Genomic DNA, 18256 nt, shown 5'->3' with positions numbered 1-18256 from the left:
GGCGAACAAACAACAGCAGGAGATTGCATAAATCTCCAGTTGGAAGGGATGAAAAAAAAAATATAAAGGGAAAGAAACGATTGCCAGGATAACGAAGCGCCAAGGATGCCGCCTGTCTGCATTAACCCTATGGCTGCTCTTGGCATTATTTAAAATCACAGAGCCTTCAAATTGCATTTTAATAGAATTTATTGCGCCGAACCGATTGCGCCAAACGAGAAAAATACCCGGAGCGGATGCGGAAAAGCACAAAAAATAAGGGGACTGCAACACTTGACTTTCCATGTTGTTTGAAGCAATAAAATGCTATTCTCAAGCAGTCGCATTGATATGCCGCCACTGGGGAAAATGGAGGAAAGCGCGGAAAATATACTCGGGATGCGATAACAATGCCAGCTCCTCCCAGCTGAGCTCCTGCTGAGGATAAGACCCGGGCTCAGTGCAGCAGAGCGCATCAATTCCGCCATTTCCATTTCACAATTCAAAATGCGGAATCCGTTGCACAATTGCTACACAAATTATTACTTGGCTTCGCTCCAGAAGGCCTTAAATTATAATTTGCGAAATATATTTATACGTCTTGCACAGCAGGTTTCCCACGGGGGGGAAACGATGAAAAGCGGGCAGCGGAAGGCGGAAAAACTGCAGCCACAGGAAGCCATTTAGTTCGGCTTTTCACCCCCACGGCGTGGCCATAATTCTTTCATAAAAAATCAACAGCCAAATGGCAACTGTTGTCTGTCGCCCGAAAGATAAACTTTGCTTGCCACTTTTGTAAATAATTTATCTTCGCTGGTCACCACTGCGTATGCTTGATAATCGTAATTACTGTAAGAGGTTCCCAAGAAATGGCGAAAGAAAAGCATTTCTCTGCGAAATTAATGGCTGGAACTCACAGCTATTTGCTCTCAAAAAAGTATTTATAGCACCTAAGCAAAAAATATGTAAATTTAAATGATATAACCAATTACTATGCCAACCTGACTACAAATTTATATGCCTCTAAAATTGTATCAGCAAATCTAAAGTCGTATGTAAAGCGAAGGCGTGACTAAACAAAAATATCAAAATTACTCTATATAAGATAGTCTAAAATGGATTTTTTTAGTAGTCTGTGATCTCTACTTTGTGGTTGTAGAAAGTTTTTCTTCAAAATGCTCAAAGGCTTTCTTCTATTATTTTCCATTGCTCAAATAGCAGCAGATTTCAAATCGATTGGCATCGAACAAGCTCCCTGGCAGGCTTCGGTGCAAATAAACGACAAACATCATTGCGGAGGAGTGATATACAGCGAGGATATCATCCTGACCATTGCGGAGTGTGTAAGGAAGGCCAGATTGGAATTCATCTCGGTGCGAGTGGGCTCTGCCCAGGAAAACGCCGGAGGCACTGTACTGAAGGTCAAGAAGATGAGGCTGCAAGTTCTTGGTCTGCGTCCCAATGATGTGGCCATACTCCTGCTGAGATCGCCGCTGTACTTACACGGAGGGATTCAGGCCATTCCCTTGGCCACCGAACCATTAGTGCCAGGAACGAATGCCTCCGTTACGGGTTGGGGTCAACTCTCTGCCCTGAACCCTTCATCGAAAGTTCTACTGAGAGTTGATGTACAAATCCAAGATCAATTGATGTGCGCGACGAACAATGCTATGAAGGGCAGACTTATCAGTGTGGGCGAGATCTGCGCAGCTCCTGCGGGAGAAATTCCCTACGCCTGTCAAGGATTCGTCGGCGGTCCTTTGGTTGCCGATAATCGGCTGTATGGAATGCTTTCCTGGCAAAGTGCCTGTGACGTCCTCAGTAAATCTAATGCGTATGCCAATATCGCGATGCTCAAAATGTGGATTGAATCCACTGTCAAGCTAATAAATTTCTTAGGAATAGGCTAGAAGTCCGTACTTTTTTAAGCATATCAAAACCACCTTTAAAATATACGGTTAAAAAATCAAAAGTTTATTCTGCACAAAATTGGTCAAATTGTTTTCGCTCACCCATAAAACGCGCACACATCGTTTTTTATTTGCTGGTTTCGCTGCGAAATTGAAATTTAATTCTTTGCATTTTTTCTATGATCTGGGAGAGAGCGGCACAGATGAACATTATTAATACGGCCCATAAGCCCAATAAATGCTCATGATTCCCCCGCGTTGTTCTCATTTTGGTTCCTGCTCTCGCTGGATGGCTGTGCATTTTTTATGGTTATGAGCCTCATTGTAATGGCCATTAAAATTGGCATTGTTATGACCGTTGTCAGCCATGAGCCATGAGGGGTTTGACCCACAGCGGATGCCACGGATGCCAGAGCCACTAAGGCCAGGGATGCAACTGGCGATCAGGAGGGGATTTTAAAACGACCACCTATGGATACAATGGATATTTAAGGAGTACATGGCTGTATCTGATATGTTAATTTAACTATAAGCTCATCTTAAAATTTCATTTTCTTTCAGTAAGAATTATAATCTTATATTTAAAACTTTACCTCTTTTTCTCCATCTAAGACAAAAAAACATAGTTTTGATTTCAGCCTGAATTGTTTTAAAATCGGCTTAACTGCAACCCTGCAACTCAAATCAGCGGGAAGAGCAGCATCTGCATTGTCAGCTTAATAATTACAACACACACACGAGCACAGAATGCCGCTCACACACACACACACACTTACGCGCACCACACACACTGACAAACAATGGCCGCTGCATATGCGTGCAATTTGAACGTTGGGAAATTCGCTGGCGAAGTGAAAAACTGAAGGGAAAAACCTGCTGGAAAACTGGCAGACATTTGCACGTCGTCAGCGTCGACACATTAAAATAAATGAGACTTTTGCCTTTAAGCAGCTGCTCTTGTTGTTGCAGGTGTTTCTGTTGTTGTTGGTGTTGGTGTTGCTGCTGCTGTTGTTGCAGTTGCAATTATTATTGCCGCTGTTGTTGCAGTAGCATTTCCACGTTTCTCCCAACGCCTTGAAAATTACACGCAAATTACAATGCATAACGAAGAAAGCTTTCACTGAGAGGAACTTCCATCGCCCTTCGACTTTCGGTTCCTGCCCCACAGCCTCCGCCTCTCGCTGCCACGCCTCCCTGACCTCATTTACCCCTGGTTAACGGGTAAGAGGGAAGGCGGTGAGAAATAAGTTTCCCTGTCTGCTTAATTACATTGTAAAAGTCATTGGCAGTCGGTAGGATTCATTGGCAGACAGTGCGATCCGAAGTTTTGGGTTTCCCATGGAAATTGCACACCTTTTGTTGTCCCACTTTCCTTTGTGGTAATTAAATTGAACTTTTGTCTGCGGCTTTTTGACAGTTGAACGCATTTAACCATTCGACGAGGTGTACAATGGCACAAAGAGTCCTGTGTGACGGCTGCGGAAACTAAGTGGTAAATGCGGCTTATTCCCTCAGGAGTTGAAATTTTAATATTAAAGCCAAAAGTACTCACTTTATTCGTATTTCACTTAGCTTATGCCATATATTTCTGTAATTAAAATTTAATAATTGCTTGTGCCTAATAGATTTTCCTTTTTTTCCCCGAGCTTCAAGGAAAACCGTAACTAATTTAATATATTTATTGTGCGTCAACATTAAATTGAAATTTAATAAAAAACTGTTAAAATTGTTAAAATCATTTACATTGTAGCATATTTATTCATTAAAAAAATGACCTTTGGGAGGCCATGGGTTTAGTGGTGCAATATATGTAACCATCACGTACATCAGGACACCAGAGGGTCCCTTTTCCTTTTTTGCCAGCTTGTGGAAATTAAAAAAAAACCGAAAATGCGCCATAAAAATTCATAGTATACTTTTTGGGGCAGCCCTTATGATCACTTCTTCCTGCTGGGATTTTGTTGCGACTGTGTGTGTGTGTGTGAATTTAAATTTTACCAATTTTTATGCTGTTGTTTTGACCGTTTTCCCATTCTGGCTGACTCGCTTTTGTTGCAGGCAGCTGAAATTTCTGTGGCATCACGCCAACCAACTTTAACGTGATGCCAGCAACACGTATACGTATCTGTCTGTGTGTCTATGGATATTTGCGATGGTGTTCTTGTCACTTGTTGACGGTGTGAAACTGAAGCCAACAGCGAAAGTCGCTCGCCTGTCGCCCCTAAAAGTGGTTTATTGGGTTAACGGTTACGGTTACGGGGGTCTCCTGCCGCACGGAAAGTGGCAAGTCGGAAAATGTTAAGGCTCTACGAATCAGTGTAGGTAGAATACCGAAAATCTGATTTCACAGAGATTTTAATAGGTAAATTTCAAGGAGCAAGCAGCAATTTCAAGGATTGTAATTAAAGAAAAGGCTTCTTACGTTCTTGCTTTCTTTAAAAAGTTCAATTACCAGTAGTTTGAATTTTTTACAAAACGAACGAACTCAATATCAATGAAAACACGGCATGGAAATTAAATCATAAATATTTTTATCTCCATTAATTCATCAACAGTACGCTAAAAAACAGTCACCAAAACTCCGGGCGTAAAAAATTCCATTTTAATTTTCATGCCCAAGTGACAAACAGTCAATCAAAAAGCAGGCTAACTCGGCGGAGGTCAGAGGTCACGGGGAGAGGAGAGGAGCTTGCTGCTACCATAATTTCAACTTGACACCTTTGTGACCCGTCACCACCCGCTGCTCATCCACGGCCCGTTGATATTTATGGCAGAAATTTAAAATTAATGATGTGTGACGCGAAATTGTCGCCAAAATAAACGGAAAAAGCTGAATTAATATTAATAAAAAAGGGAAGTCGTGATAACGAGCGCTGGTAAAAGCGAGGGACGTCTAGGAAAATACAGCACCAGCCACCAGTCTCTTTAACTTCATATACAAAATAATTCCTACAAAATTCTCGAAATTACTATGAATATATAAAATTAAATGGAGAATGAAAAGAAAGACCAGTCGGCTGAGAAATGTCCTTTGCAGATAATTCAGCACAATGACGCTACGTTTGTTGGTTGCGATTCAAGCAACCGTGATTTGGAGAAGTGCCGCAGCTGCCTCACTCCCTTCTGCCGTAAACCCATTAAGATTTACCATAATTCCCGGAATTATCTGGCCTGCGAGGTCCAGAGATCACAGTCTACAAATTCCATTAGGTCACTGCCAGTCAAATTTCCATCAACACCAAAAAGATCACTTAACACAGAAAAGGATAATGAGTCCCTGTGGTTCCATGGTAAAAGATGTTTACAATGCGCAGCTCCCAAGTGCAAAGCATACTCCAGAAGTTCCATTCAGTCTAAAAAGATGAAAAAAGATAAGAATTCTGTGTTAAAGGAATTTGAAATATACAAAATGCCGAACTTCCGACGCAAGCCCATACAACAAGCTATACTAAGGGAAACCAATAAGTACCGGAGGCTCCACAACGCCAATCCCCTCAAAATGGATGAAAAACTTTGTTCCTATGCACAGGATTGGGCAGATGTAGGTTTAAATATAAGTTAATACAAAGCATTTTAATATAAACTTGATTTCCCCCAGCATTTGGCTGATCAGAATAAACTGGAAACGCGACCTAATCCTCATTACGGCGAGAATATAATGTGTGTCCGGAGATCCAAATTCTCCGTGGATCAAATACTAAAACTCTGGTACCAAGAAAAGTACAACTACAATTACTTAAAGCCAGGCTTTAATTTGTACACTGGGCATTTTACCCAGTTGGTTTGGAAGGAGTCGGAGTTCCTGGGAGTGGGCGTGGCATGCGAGTGGGTTTCTAATTTTAAGTCATACTAACAATAAGCCGAGACTAACTTAATTTTACTCATAGTGTTTCTTCCATTTGGATTGTGTGCAATTACAACCCGCCTGGAAATGTAAGCGATCATTTCAGGGAAAATGTCCTGCCTAGAAAATTCCTTCTACTTAAATCGGACTTGGATGCCGAGGAAACTAAAAAATCAAAAACATCACAATCTAAAATAGAAAATAATAAATAAAACAACCAAATACTGGACCTAGATTACGCTTTTATTATACTTAAAATTTTGATCAAAAAATCCCAGAGTTATTGCTTGGGCGGCACATTATCCTTGAACAAACCCACAACATTGCCGGGAGGATTGTAGTTGCAAACCACCCAGGTTCTATCCGCTCTGTTGGAAGACATGTATGAATAGGATTACCATATAAGCCACTAGACTCACTTTCTAGCCACACCCGAACCCATTTCCACCGACGACTTCCAAATGAGCTGAGTGAAGTGACCAGCGGTGGGCACAAACTGCGCCTTGTTGAAGTCGTAGCTATTGATTTCCCGATACCACATTTCCACTGGCAGATCCCCGGTCACATCCATTCCACCGGAGAGGAAAATGTTTTCGCCGTACTTGGGATTGGGTCTGTGCGCCATTGTGTTCTGATCGCGGAGATGCTGGAAATGGGTGCAAATTATTATTAAATCTAGAATACTCTTTATCTCTCATCCTACATTGGCCCATTCCTGAGCCAGCTTGTTGAGTGCAGCATTAATGGTCACCGCGGGACAGCCGTGCATTGCCCGATACTTGTTGGTGGTATCGAAGACCTCCTTCAGGAAGAGCTCATTGTTGCCCTTGGTATCCTGACCCCTGGGACCTGGTGGGCGCTCGTGGGTTTTCGGAATGGGCGCTACGGGTCTCTTCGCCATATTTCCTTGGGGTTTGCCCAGTGCCGTGATTTAGTTAACCAAATGTACGTATGCCTAATGACTTTTTAAGCTAGCTAGCTTGATCAACATTTTTGAAGATAGGATTGTGTTCTGAATAGCTCACCCATCCACTCACGATGTTTTGTTTGCAGCCGAAAACCCTTTTTTCAACCCGCCTCATAATCTGGCCTAAACATCGGGATTATCATTGTGATTGATACCGCAAACACAGGCTGTGGGTGACGGGTTCACAGGACGGGCGGGCACATCCATTGACGGGAATTAGACAGACTGTATCACACATCCTTCTTCTGCATCTGCCGATGGGATTAACCAACGTGACGTATGAGTGATGCATGTCGCTGGGTTTGGTTATTAATGAGCCGGCGATTCTTTCGCAATCCAGCCATTTGCCATATGCTACCCCCTTCGGAGGTGCAGGCAAATCGGGCAATTGGAGTGGCATTAATTGCCGACTGAATCGGCCTGGATAATGCGAGTTGGCCGACATGGAGGCCGCTTATCAAACGCCCGCAGCGCCGCCCATCGAAGTGCAAATTTCGATGTCGAAACACTCGGAATATTAAATTATTTAAGCGTGAGTGTGTGTCTGCGCTGCGGGGTGCGGGGGGGTGCTTCAAGTGTGAATCCCTAATGAGTTGTGCAAATGCAAATCAATGGCTGCTCCCGGCAGAGATTAAGCCGATGCTCCGATGTACAGATAGGCGGATACAGCCGCAGGACAGGCTGACTCGCTGAAATTATCCTGTGCGCCGCAAGGTGGATGCGGGGTCATAGCATTGCGTTTGATATACTCATGTGCCAGGCACTAAATTATGGCCCAGCTCATTGACTTATGGGGATTTGTGTACTAAGTACTTCAGTACCCGGCCATGGGCTTAAAGCTGGCTAGAATAGTTTATTAAATAGGTATTAATGTTATTACGTATTAAAGCCAATTGGATTAATTGGTAATAAATAATTAATTCAGTGTCAAAGAAATCGTTGAAATTCAATTCAATTAATCCGGGAGCTCCCTTTTTAATTTCTTATTTTCATTTGCTGTATAGATACAGATACTTTCCAAATGGAAAGTAATATTGTAATAAACTTTGAGCCGGCTCGCTGCATTTCAGGTTTCCATGGCCTCTGTCAGAAACGCGATGCACAGTCGCGTCATCCGCACAATGCACAATTCACAATTTCGGTGCCATCGCAGTTGGAAAATGTATGGTTGGGTGGCTGGGTGGTTGGGTGGTTCAGTGGCTGGGTGGCCGAATTGTTTGTGTTGTAAGCTGGCCACAGTCAAAGCGTAAAACGCAAAGCGCACACGTTACTTTGCTGTCGATTTAATTAATTTCGCAAATTTGGTTTCGTTTATTTATGCATTGCTGGTCGAGTGGAGGGTACACTGCGCGCCATACCCAAAATAAATACACTCGCACTCTTATTTCGAGCATGCGGCATTATATACATAGGTGGTATCTGGTATATCGTATCTGGTATCTGGGCAAACAGGCTCGCCATCAACCACACGGCATCCGCCGCCGGATGCACTCGGTTGCACATACGGATCCTGCCTTTAATTCCGATTCCCATTGATTCGAATTGGCCATGTTTTGGCATAGCACAAAAAATGAATCCACATTCTGAATTTCAAACCAAACAATCTTATCTGCTGCCAATAAATGTAGTTTTGTAGTGCAGCAGATTTAATTGGTAGTATGCGAATACTAATGTTTTCCTCAAGTCATTAAGCGTAGGTATTCCATTCCACACCTTTTAGTATTACTTACACTTTAAATCCATTAACAAAGTGCCAAAGGTTAATGAATAGCTTTTCCGCTCTTCCACTTACCGCCCACCTGGAATTCAATTAGTCGGATGCCATTCCGGTTGCCTTTGACCCCCGATAATGTCAATTAGCGATAAAATGCAACAGCAGAAATAAGTCACTGAAAAATCGAGCAAACAAAGCTCGACGAGGGCTCCTTGAATCCTTGATCCCCGCGAAGGGCAGTCAAATGGAAATTTTCCATCTAAACGACATAAAATTTGCTACCAAATCGGTTTATGGCAAAGCGAAAAGTTTTTTCCGAACATCTCCGCCGCCCTAGCCAATTTGTTTTTGGGCCAGGATTGCTATCGAGCGACTTAAAACTACAACAACGAAAAATTTTGGGTTCGTTTTTGCGAACCACATTCTCATGCACGACTTTTTGGCGGAAAAATTTTTGGAAATTGCATTTGCATGTGTGCGCCGGCAAAGTCTGGCTGGCAGTCATATTTTGCGCCTTTCGGCCATAAAAGCTAAAATGTTCGCGGCCCAAACGAAAGGCAGCAGGAGGAGGAGGAGGAGCAGGACGAAAAAGTGGATTACTAACGGTAGCCGCCGTCGCCAAACTTCAGGACTCTGCACCTCAGCTGCCTGCTACTTTAAGCCACCACTACACTTGGGAGATTTATTGGAGGTTTTATTATAAAATATAAAATGCTTATATTTTTGAACATTGTAGTAGGAACTTTAATAGAAGAAACTGAACGCACACACTATTTTTCGCAGTGTAATAAAGCTCGATTGGTCGCCCTCTGATCCCCTGCAATCCGCTGTCACTGTGCCTCCATCCTTTTCGGCTGAATCCCGGGCACCGAGCACCTGTCTGCGATTTCTGAGCGCCTGTTCGGAATGCCACCTCCTCCGCAGGGGGAGTGTGGAGGGGCTCCAAGGACTGGATGTGGAAAGGGGCGCCGCATCGGAGTGCCCTCCTTTGTCTATTCAATTGAGCGAGTTACAGTGGCACGGAGATCGCCTTTCCTCCGGCTAAATGGCGCTGTTTCGCCTTTTTTATTGGCTTTGCCTTCTGATGCAATGAACTTGGCTAAAAGCTATCGCGTCAATCGGTGGTGCAAATTTTCCGCCGGCGAGCAAAGTGGATGTGAAAAGTGCGTCGTATGTGGCGACGGATGAAACCAGATGAATGGCACTGGATTTAAGCACTATATGCTCGGGATTTTTTCATCAGCTGGAAATGTGGATTTCAACTGGACTATACATAATAGGGATCGAATAATAATAAGCCTTAATCTTGTAATACTCATGACGGCTGTCCAAAAATTACATCGCTTTTTCAACAGAACTTCGAACCTTTTGAGAGGCCTTCATTGGCAAAGGCAGCTGCCAGTTTTTATTGAGCTCATCAAATGGGTATAATTCAATTTTTCCAATCGGGAAAATCGCAGCACGAATCGCTGTTCGCGTACGTTTAAATAAATGGCGATGGCCATAAGCACCGCGGACACGCCCCGCCGCCCCCAAAATCCCAGTAATATCCACAGTTTCCATGGGATATGCCAACTCCCGAAACGAGTGAAACAATCGTCCATTTTCAAGTTGGGCCATAAATCATTGTGGCATTGCATTTGGTTGCATTGAAAGTTTCCATTTTCCATTTTCCCTTTTGCCGTTTGCGTTTTCCATTTAGTTAGCAGCGAAGGAGTGAGGCGGGTTTTTTGAATTCAGTTGACAATGCCACATTAATCATACGCACATGCAGCCAGTTCGAAATGTTTCTTTAAAAGCCCAAGAAAATTGCTGACGTTTATTAAAACAATAAACAAATCATGTTGTTGCATTGCCCGAAAAGAAGGAAATAAGACGGAGGAAAATGGAAAATGCAACTAGGGACACATAAGCATGTGGCACACGTACAGTGCATAAATATTTTAATTCTACAGAAATTTGCTGATAGTTTTATGGACTCGCCAACGAGACATGTCCCGAGCTTGAGGATCTGACCTAAAAATGCATTTCCATTTTTATTTATTTGCCTCAGCTGTTGACTGGCAAATAATTTATGTGCCTGCCTTGCATTTCAATTTATTTCACAATTTCCTCCGAGAATGGCAAAAACTGAGGACCTGGTATATGGATTTGAAATTTAGTTTTGAGCAGATGAGAAGTTAAACTATGATGTGAGCCAGAGGTCTTAGGTGAATAAGTGAAATATAATGGGTTTCGTTAAGCTTTTGATGCGATCAAAGTGGTTTTCTTTGGTAATTGAATAGAGGGGAAATCCTTTTGTGCACGACTCACCTGATAAGCTGACTTCCTCGCAACTAATTTGTCAAAACCGGAAAGTTCACAAAGAAACTGTCAAAGAAATGCAAGGACTTGGCGAAGCATAAAATTTCAACAAACATATGTAAATATTTGTTTACTCCGGCAAATAGTTGTGTTCCCCTCGAGAGCGAAAGCAGAGTCCTGTCCCTGGAATCCTACACGCTTTCGCCCCCTTTCAACTTTGTCTGGTTGAAAAGAAGGACCCGGCAAAATTTCGATTACCCACTTGCTCGTGTACTCTTTCTCCAGTTTTCCCCTGCTTTTCCTGCGCTTCTTCTCTGCTGTTTACCGATTCTCATTGCACTTTCCCAAGTGCGCTCCATTGGGATGCAATTAAATACTCCGCATGAGCGGACAAATAACAGTAGCTACGACTTTGAACCTTCCCTCCGCTCCCCGGTATCCTGGCATCCTTGAAGGGAAGCTATCGTAAAAATGCCGAAACCCAGGGAAAACAATATTTGTATTGGCTCGCTTTGTGAGCTGCTCGGTTCTGTTTGTCATTTCGAGATTCTCCCATTGCACATTGCCTCAGTTTGCCAGCGTTTAATTAAAAACCCAATGGTTGCACCGCACAGATATTACAGGCCATCGAATTCTCCTTTTGCTATTTTATTGCCACCTGAACCTGAACTTTTGTTAACCATAAACATTCCAAATGCTTAACAATCCTATTCCTGGCGTTAAACGCTGGGCTATTAATCAAATTTAAAGGTTTTTCCCGTGGAAAGCAGTGACAGCTAATGCAGCGAGTAAATTTCCCATGCTTAATGCTGCGAGTCTTTGCATCTGCTGGGTTTTCCGAATGTCCTGGCAAGGAGAGCAGCTGTTGATTCGCTGCGTTGACGTATTTTAATTTATAATGCAATCACTGGCTGAAATCGGCTCCTATTGGAATTCAGGACATCCCCAAGGGGGATGCAGCTCCATTTTGCTTAACGCCCCGTGGTAACCCTCCTGTCTCTGAGTGTATGTGTGCTGTTGGAATGCACTTAAAAAAAAGCTCAGCCTTTAAAGATCATCTACGAATATTTCTACTTCAATAGCTTAATAGAAATTGGGAATATTGTAACACAAATATAAAATCACTTCAGATAAACAATCACTTATATTCTAGATACCCAACACTAATGACTTTCTTTTCATATTTCTCTCAGTGTAGCGGCACGCATGTTCTGTCACCGTGTGTCGCCTTCTCTCCGACGCTGTGATTTGGATTCCCTATTTCTCTGCGTGTGTTTGCCCTCGTGAGATTCACAACGTGACAGCGCACAAGTCCAAAAGTGGTAATGCGGATGGGGATACCAAGGATACGAAGGATACGCCGATGCTGGGGCGAATATCCTTTGGGTTGACCCACGGGGCCTACACCTGGGAAACACAATGACTTCGACGACGACAGCGACACGTGCCAAGGACACTGATTTATATGTTTTCCATTTTTGTTTTATTAGCGGCCTCGCATTCACCCCCCTCGGCCCCTCGTCACGGCTTTTTCCTCGGGAAAACGTGGATGGAATTAATGAGGACACACCGCTATCTCATTCCAGCAGCTGCAACCCGAGCACCACGGGCATTTTGCCCGCCACTTTAAAGCGGTCTGCTGAATGGGCAAATTAAAATGAGCATGAAATAATCATAAATTGCGCATTGGCGCATTAAAATTTCCATCGCTTAAAGTCAAGCCTCCATTTGCCAGACGATTGTGTGGGGATAAGCTGAGTGGGAAGTGGGGTCAGACGGTGGATTTCCCGACAGCTCTGGGCGCCCCCGTCAAAGTGCCAAAGGGGTGGTGAGGAGGAGGTGTGCGGTGGGAAAAGGTAAAGCGGAAGCTGGCAGCTATGGCGCCGGAAATGGCTGCGTATATCCTGCGAATAGGAAGCCATCGCTATCGCCATCGTTGGCAATAGTTTTGCGGTGCTTTGGTCGCAGTTGCATTTGTATTTTACGATATGAATAGATCGCAGATTGCCGGGCTGCTAGGAAAAGGGCTATTATGGGGATTGTGGAGGCTGTTCCGGCAAACTATTTCACAAGGAATTCATCTATAGGATGATATGGTTACTAGTAAGATCATTGGAAATGAATATTGCTTACTTAAACAAAATATTTATTAAGTTTTACTACCAAATTGAATGTGAAAGAGTCTTTATAGTTCCCTCTTGTGTTACTGGGAACACTCCTGACATCCAGGACTTCCCCTTTCCCACGGCTTCTTTATCAACCAGCCACCAGATTTCATCCGCTGGCCAAGCGGCGAACAAAGCCAGAAAACCGCGGCGAGATTTTCATTTCAATTTGCTGCCAAAAATGCCCACAGATTCCGACGAGGGTTTTCCATGGAAAGCGGAAAATGGCCAGTGGGGAGTGGGTGGTGTTGAGCAGCAGACACGCAGTCGTTTGGTCGCTCGTTCGCCAATTTAGTTTTAACGGTGCAGCTGCTGCTTGTGTTATCATTCAATTGCCGCCTGCACTGAAATTTGCATTCCAGGTACACGGATTAGAGGTGTTGGCTTGAACGGGAAAATCCAAACTATAGCTCGAAAATATTTTAAAGATACAGCTAGATTGAGAAGTAACTTAAAGATATTTTATATTATTTAATTTTAGTTAGTTAGCGTAGATGATTGCACTGCATATGAATAACCATCTGAGAAAGCCATTAAATGATTTTCCGAGTGCATCCGATTATTATCCATAACCATGAGTAATGACCACTCCCGCCAGTAACTCCCATCTGCAGCCACGTCAAGGATTTTGGCCGGATTCCGGTCGGGCTTAATTGGGCGAGTGCAATGCTCACTTGGAGCGGGCCACTTGACTTGCCGGCCGAACAGCAGCCGTCGATGGAGCGCCTGGCAAAATTAGCTTAAGTTACCCCCGGCGCAGTCGTATCTGCTCCCCATTTCCCTGGCCAACTGCTCAACTCCCCCATTTCCATTCTCACCTCGACCCCAAAAGGCGATAGTTGTTGACAAGGATAACGGCCCGTTGGGCATTTTGACCAAGCGCCAAGTGCATGACTATCTGATTGCATTCTATGCGAATTTTGGCCGGAAAAGCGTTTAAAACATCGAACTGTGTGCGTGAAACGTGCTCGGAATTTAAGCTGCACTGCGAGAAAATGGGTATTATTCGAAAGAAAAGGTAAATGGCGTTTTTAATATTTAAAAACGCAATGTCCTAAAATGTAAGCTTAGACTGTGATATTTTCGGATTTTTTCAGTGCCTCTGAACCAGAATAGAAGCCTAATCCCGACGAGAGTTCGCTCCACTGGCATACCAAATTGGTTTAATTCAATAAATTGTTAGAACAAACTTGTTTCTGCGGCCACATCGCTTATCAGTCAGCGTTTTAAATTGCTTTTGTTCGTTGCCTGGAGCTCCAGGTCCGCGGGCCACTTTCAGCTATGCTGCTCAAAAGTCTGGCAAGTAATTCTATTAAAATAAAAAAAAAAAAAAAGTAATAGCCACGCTCGACCAGAAGAACTAACTACATGAACTAACGCGTTGAGAGGGCGGGGTTACGAACTCGATAGCATTTTAGCTGAATAAACAAATTTCTTTGGCGGGCGAACGAGAGCCAGGCAAATATGAAATTCCATTAATTTGATGGATGCTCCGGGCGCCAAGAAGTGGAGGGAATGTGTGGTGGCACTTCGAGTACAACACCATGCACCCCACGGGGCGTATGATTAATGCAATTTACTGTTGCCGACAGGCAAGTCAGTGTCAGCGGAAGCACAATGCATTTATTAATGAAGAACAAATCAATTCAATTCAAGATAGCAAAATAATACCGAGTTTTGTTAGATACGGTTTGAAATAGCTGTAATAGTTGTAAATTAAATTCGTAAATGTGCTGTGAGCACTAAGTTGCAGCGGAAAATCATAATTGAATTTGATATATTATGGTTTTTGGCACTCATATAGAAAACTAGTTGTAGTAGCTATATTGAAAAATACCTTTCAGGCTCTTATGCAATAAAGGCAAAAGTATAATTCACACAATGGTAAGGCAAACTTTTATCTCGCAATTTTAAATGCAATTTTTGCTATCAGCAAATAGCTAGTTCATATTCTACCTAATCTAAAATTAATTTGCTTAATAGAAACAGTATTCGGTTTTTGCATAACCTCAAGACCAAAAATGTATAAAAGCAGCGTACTTCTTGTGGTAAAGAGCAAGTTCTTTCAAAGCACCAAGAACCGAGTTTACAATGTTTTCCAAGTGCTTTCATCTGCTTTTGGCAGTACATTTGCTAATTTCTCCCGTGGTACCTCACCTTTTGGAGCCATCTGAACGCATCATCGGCGGAAGCAGCATAGACATCACTAATGTTCCGTGGCAGGTGTCCATACTTTACTACGGCAAACAGTTTTGCGGCGGATCTATCTACAGTCAAACCATAATTATAACAGCTGCCCACTGTGTTGAAGAAAGAGGTTTCTCAATCCGAGCAGGATCCTCGCTCCATGATAGCGGAGGAGTAGTGGTGGCAGTGGAATCCTTTATTATTCACCCAGAATATGATAGAAGTAATTTTGAGAACGACGTAGCTATCCTCAAGCTGAGCAGTCCTTTAACTTTTTCCGATTCCATCCAAACAATTCCCCTGGCCGAGACGGATCCTCCCACATCGTCTTCGGCGCTAGCCACTGGCTGGGGATTTGGTTATTTTTATACTAAGCCACAACATCTTCAGGGAGTTGAAATCCTTATTCGGCCGCGGGTCGTGTGTAAATTGAAATATGGAAGCAGTATGTTCGATGGGGACATCTGCGCGGGAAGAATTGGAAAAGGCGGCTGTGATGGAGATTCCGGTGGACCCTTGGTCTTCAACGACCAGCTGGTGGGGATCACATCGAGAAAAGGAAACTTACTTTGCTTGTCATCTACTCTGTACGCTAGTGTGGCGTATTACCGTACCTGGATCCTTAGTGCCATAGATGAATTGAATTTCCAAGGAGCCGCTAAATATGTGTAATTTACGCCTTCCAACTTAACGTTCGCAGCAACAACTACTGTTGTTCATAAATCCAGTTTTGTAAAATAAATACTTTAAATAATTTTACGAAACTAGACTCTTTACGTTTGTTTTATTATATATTATATTATATTTTTACTGATAAATTTTGTACTTATATATAACAATTTCGTGAGTAAACATATCTTATTCGACATGGTTAATATATAAAGACGAGACATAACAAAACATTTCAAAATCATATAATAATTTATAAGATGTGATTAAAGACAAACTAAAAAATCTGATTTTTCAACTTGACTTCCAGCCAATTCAACTGTACATGTATTGTTACAATACAATACATGTCCTTAAGGCCATAACAAAATATTTATTATAATATACAAGCTAAAAGTCTAAACACACTTATAGTTTTGTTTTATTTATAATTATTTATTTATTTATCTGGTTTCGCTGACATCCGACAATTTTACTGAATTGAGGCAATAGCATTTAAGATCCATTCACGGAAATAAGGAACACTGACGAAGAATGTACTGGATTGGCAACCTTTTCGACCCCAGGAGACAACACCCACAAGTTGTTTGTTGACCACCAATGGTCCTCCAGAGTCGCCATGACAAGCGGTTCTTCTATAAGTGCCTGCGCATATTAGTGAGGCATCAAAGAGTCTGCAGGAGAACATGCTTTTGATGTGCAGGGTTAATCCTTGAAGATGTGTTGGATATAGTTTCGTCCCATCGTTAAAGATATAAGACACTCCCCAGCCAGAGACGAGGGCAATCGATCCAGGAGAAGGTTTCGTCTTAGCCAGAGAAATGGGCTGAACTTTGCTTGTGAACTCAAGTGGCGTACTTAAACTCACGATTGCGATGTCGTTTATATTACGATCATACGCATATTTTTCGTGGATTATTATATCAACCACATCGACAAGGATTCCATTGGAATCTGTTAGGGCGGATCCTGCGCGAACTTGATATCCTTGGTCATCTTCCCGATTGCCGTTCTTATCAAAGAAGCAATGGGCCGCAGTAACGATGATACTTTCGCTGTAAATAGAGCCGCCGCACACAAGGTCGCCATAAAGTTGCAAGGACACCTGCCAGGGTGCCTGTTCGATTCCAATGGCTCCTCCGCCGATGATACGTTGTTCCCATCGGCTTACTCGTCCTGCGGACAGGAAGTGGAGCGCCAGGAGCAGCAGGAAGCTTTCGATGAACATCTCGACCAGATTGGATGATTCTTTGGGTTGCAGTGACTTTACCTCCGAAATACCAAGTCTTTTATATGCCTCAAATAGCAATATTCTAATTTCGGCTATCTAATGGGATTGCTGCTAAATTTAAAAACTAAATTTAAAAAGCAATTTTTGATTTAAAGCAAAATAGTTCTTGAAGTTTTTAAAAAACACCTCATTCGCTAAATATAGACATCGTATATAATTTAGTTTATTTTTGGTTTAAAAATATCAAATTACTTTTCTGTTAATATGCATGCAGAAGCCATACCATTACTGGAAGTTTCTTATTAAAAAAAATTAGCAATTTGTTCTGCTCTGCATTTAGAAATATTTGCAGATAACTTCAAACTGCATGAGCTAACCAAATGGGTATAAAAGACACGTTCTTTTGGAGGTAAAGCCACTGCAATCGAAAGTATCGTCCAAACTAGTCGAGATGTTCATCGAAAGCTTCCTGCTCCTATTGGCGCTCAACTTCCTGTCCGCAGGACGATTAAACCGACCCGAAGAACGCATAATCGGGGGTTACCCCGTTGAAATCGAAGCTTTTCCCTGGAGCGTGTCCTTCCAAATAAACGGACGCCATTCTTGTGGAGGGTCCATTTACAGCAATGATACGATCATAACAGCGGCACATTGCTTTTTCGATAAAGGAAGAAGGCTGGATGACCGACTCTTTGTGATTCGCGCTGGATCTACCTCGAGGAAATCCAGTGGAATTCTTGTCAAAGTGGACTCCGTAACACTCCATGAGAATTTCGTTTTCCAATTTCTTCAAAACGACATCGCCGTCGTTCGCTTAAGTGAACGACTTGAGTTTACCAACCAAGTACAGCCCATTCCTTTGGCCGAGACTAATCCTGAACCTGGAACGATGTCCCTTGCAGCTGGCTGGGGGCAAATCTACGAGACAGAGGATCTGGTCGTAAGACCCATAAATATTCTAGGAGTAAAGCTCCGCATCCAACCGCCTAACCACTGTATTGCATCCTATGGTCAATCAACAATTTGCGCTGGAAATTCTAAGCAAAGCACTTGCAGAGGCGACTCTGGAGGAGCATTGGTAATTGATTCGCAACTTGTGGGTGTTGTTTCCGGAGGAGAGGAATATTGCGATTCAGCGACATTTTTCACAAGTGTGCCCTTCTTCCGAGAATGGATTTTGAATACTACCAACTCTCTTTCCTAACATGTTTAGCAATGTCATCAACACAATAAAATAAATATTCACTGCAGCAAAAGCACCCGAAATTGTTTGTATTCTTTTAAAG

The 18256-nt window shown here is 42.8% G+C and overlaps 6 protein-coding genes across 6 annotated transcripts; 4 read left to right on the top strand and 2 right to left on the bottom strand.

Annotated features, from left to right (window-relative positions):
* Positions 1 to 1128: 1128 nt before the first annotated feature.
* On the top strand, positions 1129 to 1951 carry LOC6613074 (trypsin alpha). The gene has a single exon (XM_002037521.2). The coding sequence runs from the start codon at positions 1155 to 1157 to the stop codon at positions 1887 to 1889; it is 735 nt and encodes a 244-aa protein (XP_002037557.1). The 5' UTR covers positions 1129 to 1154; the 3' UTR covers positions 1890 to 1951.
* Positions 1952 to 4807: 2856 nt separating this feature from the next.
* Positions 4808 to 5931, top strand: LOC6613073 (venom allergen 5). Its single transcript, XM_002037520.2, is given in 4 exon segments — positions 4808 to 5430; positions 5488 to 5714; positions 5777 to 5909; positions 5911 to 5931. Coding segments are annotated over 4 exon segments (933 nt in total). The 5' UTR covers positions 4808 to 4878.
* Positions 5932 to 5955: 24 nt separating this feature from the next.
* Positions 5956 to 6723, bottom strand: LOC6613072 (Golgi-associated plant pathogenesis-related protein 1). Its single transcript, XM_002037519.2, has 3 exons — positions 6437 to 6723; positions 6153 to 6379; positions 5956 to 6101 (listed from the first exon to the last, which is right to left on the bottom strand). Exons 1-3 carry the CDS (start codon positions 6632 to 6634, stop codon positions 6014 to 6016), a joined length of 513 nt encoding a protein of 170 aa, XP_002037555.1. The 5' UTR covers positions 6635 to 6723; the 3' UTR covers positions 5956 to 6013.
* Positions 6724 to 14947: 8224 nt separating this feature from the next.
* Positions 14948 to 15839, top strand: LOC6613071 (trypsin delta). Its single transcript, XM_002037518.2, has one exon. It carries the CDS (start codon positions 14975 to 14977, stop codon positions 15740 to 15742), a length of 768 nt encoding a protein of 255 aa, XP_002037554.1. The 5' UTR covers positions 14948 to 14974; the 3' UTR covers positions 15743 to 15839.
* A 362-nt stretch (positions 15840 to 16201) lies between these two features.
* On the bottom strand, positions 16202 to 16994 carry LOC6613070 (trypsin beta). Its single transcript, XM_002037517.2, has one exon. The coding sequence runs from the start codon at positions 16965 to 16967 to the stop codon at positions 16212 to 16214; it is 756 nt and encodes a 251-aa protein (XP_002037553.2). The 5' UTR covers positions 16968 to 16994; the 3' UTR covers positions 16202 to 16211.
* Positions 16995 to 17394: 400 nt separating this feature from the next.
* LOC6613069 (trypsin alpha) lies at positions 17395 to 18229 on the top strand. Its single transcript, XM_002037516.2, has one exon. It carries the CDS (start codon positions 17422 to 17424, stop codon positions 18172 to 18174), a length of 753 nt encoding a protein of 250 aa, XP_002037552.1. The 5' UTR covers positions 17395 to 17421; the 3' UTR covers positions 18175 to 18229.
* The last annotated feature ends 27 nt before the right edge of the window (positions 18230 to 18256 follow it).

The sequence above is a fragment of the Drosophila sechellia genome, chromosome 2L, assembly GCF_004382195.2.
Source record: "Drosophila sechellia strain sech25 chromosome 2L, ASM438219v1, whole genome shotgun sequence".
NCBI classification, from domain to species: Eukaryota; Metazoa; Arthropoda; class Insecta; order Diptera; family Drosophilidae; genus Drosophila; species Drosophila sechellia.
Note: the sequence above shows the minus strand (reverse complement) of the source record. Positions and strands in the feature narration are given on the sequence as shown.

Coding starts and splice junctions, on each gene's coding strand:
- LOC6613074 (XM_002037521.2), top strand. CDS start 1,155: ATGCTCAAAGGCTTTCTTCTATTATTTTCCATTGCTCAAATAGCAGCA.
- LOC6613072 (XM_002037519.2), bottom strand. CDS start 6,634: ATGGCGAAGAGACCCGTAGCGCCCATTCCGAAAACCCACGAGCGCCCA. Junction 6,380..6,436: donor TGGCTCAGGAATGGGCCAAT/GTAGGATGAGAG, acceptor ACCCATTTCCAG/CATCTCCGCGATCAGAACAC. Junction 6,102..6,152: donor GGTTCGGGTGTGGCTAGAAA/GTGAGTCTAGTG, acceptor GTCTTCCAACAG/AGCGGATAGAACCTGGGTGG.
- LOC6613071 (XM_002037518.2), top strand. CDS start 14,975: ATGTTTTCCAAGTGCTTTCATCTGCTTTTGGCAGTACATTTGCTAATT.
- LOC6613070 (XM_002037517.2), bottom strand. CDS start 16,967: ATGTTCATCGAAAGCTTCCTGCTGCTCCTGGCGCTCCACTTCCTGTCC.
- LOC6613069 (XM_002037516.2), top strand. CDS start 17,422: ATGTTCATCGAAAGCTTCCTGCTCCTATTGGCGCTCAACTTCCTGTCC.